Below are 7,371 nucleotides of genomic sequence, written 5' to 3'. Positions count from 1 at the left end.
CTCGCCCGTGCACCCCCGACCACGTGCTCCCAGGCAGTGGAGAAGAGGAAGTCGAGGACGAGCACGAGGTAGCTCCACCGCGCGTGGCTTGCGTGCATCCTCCCTGGCCTGGCCGTGGAACCCAGTGCATGCAAGGTGTTCGATGAAGTATCTCAATAAGCCAATATGAAAAGGAAGAAGATAGCAATATGAAAAGGAAGAAGATAGGAGGGAGAAATACTGCCACGTGGATGAAGGCCGGTCAAAACCATGCCGAGTCAGCAGCTATACCGGGCCTGCACAAACAAGGGACTGAACTTGTCTGGTTTTAAGAGTTGGGAGTGCAAGTTGTCCGGTTTTAAAGTTGAAGGACTAAATCTAGACTTCGCGAAGAGTTGAGGACGAAAAATATACTTTTCTCTTTGCTTTAAAAACTTTGAATCGGATCAAGTTAAATTGTTACTTTGGATTACTTTTCTTTGACTCTCTTATAATTGGCTCTTTGTCCGATTGAATCTTGTTAACGAACTCTCTCGTGACCATCTAGGCAGACAGGCTGCGACTAAGTTGGAAAGAGGAAAAATTGTTTAAATCCACTCGGTTTGCTTGAACTTTTTGATAGGATAGAAAGAAAAGCGAGCCAGGATTTTGCACATACTGGGTGTGACTTGATACGTCTTCAACGTATCTAATTTCTGAAGTATTCATGTCATGTTTATAATAGTTTTATATGGTTTTGGTGCACTTTTTATATAATTTTTATATAATTTTCTTTTTTGAGGGAAGGACTTTTATATAATTTTCATGGACTAACTTTTATAACTCGGGTTTACTTGTAATTTGTGTTTCACCCTACGTGGTGACTGTTGTAAGCCTGGAACAAACAATTATAAAACTATTACTTTTAATTAATATAATGGATTACTTTTCAAAAAAATAATACAACACTCTTGTTTACGATAGCAACATGAGAAACATGTCTTCTCATAGTTAGAGCATCTACATCCGGACCCCATATATATCCAATTCAAACGACCAGGTGGGCTGCCCGAACTCTTGTTGCACGCAAAATTGCCACAAAACCGGACATGGCAAATCCGTTCCAAAAGCCCAGACTAACAGGCAACCCTCGTATCCTGCCCATATTTAGGACGGATATGCGACATACAAACGCACCCACCACCTCGGATCAGTCTGACTGTGGCCACCCGACCCTACATATATTGAACCTGATCCGCACTTCAGACGAAACCCTAGACGCATTCTCCCTCCATTCCCCTCCCAAGCTCCCTTTTCTGGTGATCTCTGGCCTTCTTCGGCATGGCAGGTAGCTGATGTGAGTCCTACACCTCCTGATCTGTTGACTGGAACTCGTCCCACGCGGCCCCGAGGAGGAGATGGTTGTCCGCATTGCGCTCCGCCGCCCCCGGAGAAGCCTGCCCAACAGTGACGGACTCCATCCGGCGAGAACCCATTGTGTCCTCCCGAATGGTGCATGGATCCGGCGCGAGGCGCGTGGTCGCTGCCTTGCCGGAGGCAGAGCGGTCTGTCTAGTGTCCGAACGTCGTGGCGGATGCACAACCGCTTCGTTGACGCACCAAGGCCAAGGTGCACAAGCACTTCATGTCTGATGAAAATATAGCGCGGCGTGCTCGTCGTGCGAGGCAGCGAGCGAGAGACCACGGCAGTCCTCATGACAGACGCCGACGAGGCAGAGTCGCCTCTCTGGTGCCACAACGGTGACCGGTGATCCCTCGCACCACAACCGTCGTGGTGGACGTGTCGGCTTCCAACCATGACAGATCCATCGTCAATCTCACACCCACCGGCAATGTGCAGGCTCCGGGATCCGATGAGGAAGAGTAGGGCATGAGAGACGTTGGTGCGTGTCCCATGCCTACTCTACCTCGCCGGCGACCATCCCTTCACTCCGAAGGGCGCAACCGGCTGCCGGACATAGACATGGCTGGAACAACAAGGACAGTCGCCGACAAAATAGTTTTATGTTGCATGTGATCGTATGGAGTTGATTATTTGTAAATGGGGTATCTGATTGTGGAAACGATTTTGTGTGTGTTGATCGTTCATTATCCGCGGACGCGTCCGGGGAGGGATTTTGCGATTTATGGGTGTAGATGCTCTTAGCAATCTTTGACAGCAACAAGCACCTACTTTAGGCGTTGAATGAGCCAGCATTTCCACAGTGGACTGACCATGAAGAGTCTTCCTTTCTAGACTGATCAAGCTGTTTTGTGCTGTCTTGCTGGGTATCAATAAACTCGCGCTTTCTGTGAAGCTTCTGTTTTCTGCGTAACTCACTCCTGGCCGCGCAGAGAGAAGAAATGACTACTAAGCAGTGAGCACAAACGCACAATACACGTACCAGAAGGGTAACGGCACTAGCTACCAAGCACCGACGTGGAAAAAAGATGGAACTTGGAGGGAGCAGCACGCCGGGACTGGAATTAGTTCCCCGTTCAACACGACGAGCATTTGGTCTTGAACTGCCGAACTCTCGTACAGTGCGACAGCAAGTGCAGGCTACGCATCAGACTATGCTTTGAAACATGACCCCTGCAAAGAAAAGTCTTGATAGTCGACGAGCCGTGTGAATCTGTGACCGACGGTCGGTTTGATCTAGCCCAACCTTGACGCCATAGTCGTCCGCAAGATCAAACTTGCTGTGTCTATATAAACCGCTTGCCGCCGCGCCTTGCCATGCACAGTCACCTCGTAAGCAAGCAGCTGCTACAGCCTCAACAATCAAACCTTGATTCGACATGGCGAAGTCGCCCATGGCGATCTTGGCTCTCGGGCTAGCAGCACTAGTCCTATCCGGCGCCGGGCTGGTGGCCGCGCAGAACTGCGGCTGCCAGCCGAACGAGTGCTGCAGCAAGTACGGTTATTGCGGGACCGATGCCAGCTACTGCGGACAAGATTGTCGGTCAGGCCCGTGCACGGCGAGCGGCGGCGGGAGCGGCGATCCCGTGGAGAGCGTCGTCACCGACGCGTTCTTCGACGGGATCAAGTCCCAGGCCGCCGACGGGTGCCCCGGCAAGAGCTTCTACACGCGCCAGTTTTTCCTGGACGGCGCCCAGGCGAACCCCGACTTCGGGAAAGGCAGCACCAGCGACGACGGCAAGAGGGAGATAGCCGCCTTCTTCGCCCACTTCACCCACGAGACTGGGCGTAAGTTCACCTCCAACTAACTAACTACTACCAAAACCGGACGAATTTACCTCTCCATAATTAAGCTGGTTGTATGTAACTTGCGTGCAGACATGTGCTCCATCGAGGAGAACGAAGGGGCGAGCAAGGATTACTGCGACGAGACGAACACGCAGTGGCCGTGTACCCCGGGGAAGGCCTACTACGGGCGCGGGCCGCTGCAGCTGTCGTGGAACTACAACTACGGGGCGGCCGGGGAGAGCACCGGGTTCGACGGGCTCAACAGCCCGGAGACGGTGGCGCAGGACCAGGCGCTAACGTTCAAGGCGGCCTTCTGGTTCTGGATGACCAACGTGCACCAGGCCGTGCCGCAGGGGTTCGGCGAGACCACCAGGAAAATCAACGGCGACGTGGAGTGCGACGGCAAGAGGCCAGACTTGGTGAGCGCGCGGGCGGGCTACTACACGGACTACTGCCAGCAGTTCGGCGTCGACCCGGGGAACAACCTCACTTGCTAGGTGCTTGGGTCTGAATTGATCCACGCGCAGCGATGCTCCTACTGCTCTACCTCCCTGTGTATTCTGGGATATCTATATATTCTGTATATGTAATAAATTTGGATTTCTGTATTCATATGTCGGTAATGTAAACATACTAAATAAACATTTCTTGACAAAATATGCAAATGATGCAAATATATTTCGTTATTCCAGAAAATTTGATTATTTTGGAGAAGTGATTTTAACTTTTCAGGAATTTATTTCCACTATTTCAGACAAGTGGTTTGTAATGTTTCATTTACTTCAGAGATTTGCATCATTTGGATATTGAATATTCATTATTCCAGAGATTTAAATTATTTCAGAAAAGTGATTTGCACTATTAAAAAAGGTTAATTTAAATATTTAATTAAACTGATTTAAAATATTTCACTATTCAAAAATTGCGATTACTTTAGTAAAATGATTTGAACGATTTCACAAATATGTTTTCCAATATTTCACTGTTGTTGTGATGAAACAACACAGTGATTAGGGGTGTTAGCAACATGGTCAAAATAGAGATTATTGCGGATGTTGTTAGACTAGCGAGGGCAACAAATATTTTAATTGGATGTAGAACTTATAGCGAAGGATGTGGATGAGGTTATCCTCCACTAGGTAGGCCCACAGAGATATAAACCCCAACAAAGACCATGAAGGCCCAAGCTCACGTCCTATATGGCCCAAGATAATGTCAGCAACAAGGGTTTTTTGTCAATCGGCATGGGCACTTGTAGGAGGGATCACCTCACTCGGTCCACAAAGCAACCCTCACTCGGATAAACTTCACTCGGGCCATTGAAAGCACAAGTGCTCCTAGGGTGATTTTGGTAATTAATGTCAACATATCTTTTGTTGGACTAATATCTTTACCTAGTGTATTTCAGATGAGTTCAACAATGGTGTGGCAAGGACAAGAGGATGTGGAACCCCTTCAAAATGCTAAGGACAAAGATTGGCAAAAGCTCAAGACTCTTCATTTCTATTTTTAGTGGTTCAAGATCACATTGAGTCCATAGGAAAGTTAATACTATTAAAAGGGGATGATGTGTTGCTTAATGGTCTACTTGCTCAAAGTGCTTAGTGGTATTGTTCCAAAACCCTCAGCCACTTTCTCATTTCCACATATGTCCAAAACTCAAAGTCAAACTTGGCCCCACCGATTTGATCTATCCGGCGCCATCGAATTCATTTGACCTAGCCACTGCCAGAAACCCTAGACAATTCGGTCACACCGATACGGATCTCGGTCTCACCGAGATGGCCCTACATACTCTTTGTTGCCTGTTGCAATTATTTCGGTCTCACCGAAATGTGCAATCGGGCCCACTGAGTTTGCTTGACCAAGTCTCTGTTTGCTCTTTGCTGAAATCGGTCTCACCGAGTTCAAGCAATTGGTCTCACCGAGATGAGGTTTTGCCCTAGCCCTAGCACATCGGTCCCGCCGAGTTGTTCCAGTCGGTCCCACCAAGATTCCTAACGCTCATATTTTGAACTAAATCGGTCTCACTGAGTTCTTCTATTCGGTCTGACCGAGTTGGGTCAAATTGTTGGGGAACGTAGCATGCAATTTCAAAAATTTCCTACGCTCACACAAGATCTATCTAGAAGATGCATAGCAACGAGAGAGGGAGAGTGTGTCCACGTACACTCGTAGACCAAAAGCGGAAGCGTTTGACAATGCAGTTGATGTAGTCGAACTTCTTCTCATTCCGACCAATCAAGCACCGAACGTACGACACCTCCGAGTTTTGCACAGTTCATCTCAATGACTTCCCTCGAACTCTTGATCCAGCAAAGTGTCGAGGGAGAGTTCCGCCGGCACGAGAACATGGTGACTGTCGTGGGTTTGTCACGGAAGGTGTCCTTGTGAAAGGACTTAGTCGTGGAGCCATCGCAACGGGTTAGCTTAAAGGGGTTAAACCGGACAAGGGGACACGGGGAGTTTTATACTAGTTCGGCCCCTTCAAGGAAGGTAAAAGCCTACGTCTAGTTGTGATTGGTATTGCTAGGGTTTCGAAGGCCAGGGAGCGAATCCGCTTTGTCTGGCTCTCGAGTTGTTGTCTGTCCCTTGAACCGCTGTCGGGTCGTCCCCTTATATACATGGGTGGCGCCCGCCGGTTTACAGAGTCCCGAAGCTGGATCATAAACGTTACCGGTTTGGTCTCTACACTTCCTATCTTACAAAGCAAGTTACATGATTAAGCCGGTTTATATCTACATGCCTTAACTCACTTCTGGGCCTTGGGCCTTCGTAAAGCGCCATCATCTTCACATCTTCATAGGCTTCTAATCTTCATAAAGTTAATCCGGATACTCCTGGCCGGTTTACGCCCAGTAGTAATATCCCCAACATTAGGCCCCAGATTGATTTGAACCGGTTCATGTCAATCTTCATCACTTAGAAAAAATCCTCTTTTACATTTTCACCTTGATCTTGTAAACCGCCGTGACGTCATGCTCCAGGTCTTTAACAAACCGCCCTGACGTCATCTGTTCATTAAAGCTCAGGATTACCTTCATTAACGCATATCCAGTCATCGAAGCGACACCATTATTACTTATCCATTTTTTGAGCTCCTCGATTCCCGTACTTGCCGTTGTATCGTTTCGCCTTATAAATAGGGGTAGGGGACCCTTTTTCTTTTCTTTCCTGCTACCCCTTCGTCCCTTCTCCTTCTTCCTCGCGAGGTCTCTGCTCCTGAGCGCCGCCGTCGTCGACAAGCCTCGCCTCTGCCTCGCCGTCGGCCGCTGCATCACCCTGATCGAACCAGAAAGTTGCGGCATCTCTCCGCCGTTCTTGCGACACTGGTAACCCTTTTTTTTTACTTCCACCCCCGATCTTATCTTTTAGGGTTTCACTGCTCGTCGGAGTTCATCGAAAACTTCAGTGCTATTCCTTTTTTTCTTATCTGTAGCATTCGAGGCTAGGCTGGATCTGTTATTCTTGCGCGACTGTAGCCATAATCGTATTCTCCTCATTAAACTCCCTCTTTATATCAAGAACAACTTATCTGGAACTACTGAACTGTTTAAGTACCTGAAGCTTGAACCTGAATATTTTCCAATTTCTGTCATACCTTAGATCTGAAATTTTTATATAAACCTGTGAGATCTGTTTCCCCTCACACCAATATAGGCGGTTTAACTTTGTATAAGCAATCTATACCATTAGCCCTCTGATAAACCGGAGGAGCCTTTCACCTCCATAGTTGTACTCCGGTTTAACAGTGTCTGGGTACCCCTGTTTTGGTATTGCCTTGTTATCCATTTTTTCATTGGTCTCCGATTTATGCAATTTCATAACTCAGTATATCTTTTACTCCATTGCATCTTATACGTCATCATGAGTGATTTATAAACCGGCCTTTCGTTTCCAGCTTGTTTATTCCACAATGGCCAAGCAATTTACCGCTTGCAATTGGGCTCGTTCCCGGGTCACCGAGGAACAATTGAACGATATGGTCAGCATCGGCACCTTGCCTAAGAAAACTGAAATTAAATGGCGAGTCCCAGGAGTAGAAAATCCTCCAACCCCAAGGCAGGGTGAGGTGGTTGTATTTGTTGATCACATGGGCCGTGGCTTCAAACCGCCAGGGTCAAAGTTTTACCGAGATGTGCTTGCCAGTTTCCAACTTCATCCTCAAGATATCGGACCTAACTCGGTCTCCAATTTATGCAA

At 47.9% G+C, this 7,371-nt stretch overlaps 1 protein-coding gene across 1 annotated transcript; it reads left to right on the top strand.

Moving 5' to 3' along the window:
• The first annotated feature begins 2,688 nt into the window (after positions 1–2,688).
• Positions 2,689–3,872, top strand: LOC125533688 (chitinase 5). The gene is made up of 2 exons (XM_048697057.2): positions 2,689–3,168; positions 3,259–3,872. Exons 1-2 carry the CDS (start codon positions 2,760–2,762, stop codon positions 3,663–3,665), a joined length of 816 nt encoding a protein of 271 aa, XP_048553014.2. The 5' UTR covers positions 2,689–2,759; the 3' UTR covers positions 3,666–3,872.
• The last annotated feature ends 3,499 nt before the right edge of the window (positions 3,873–7,371 follow it).

The sequence above is a fragment of the Triticum urartu genome, chromosome 2A, assembly GCF_056163025.1.
Source record: "Triticum urartu cultivar PI428250 chromosome 2A, HENAU_Tu73, whole genome shotgun sequence".
NCBI classification, from domain to species: Eukaryota; Viridiplantae; Streptophyta; class Magnoliopsida; order Poales; family Poaceae; genus Triticum; species Triticum urartu.
This window is presented reverse-complemented; position numbering and strand designations above follow the sequence as displayed.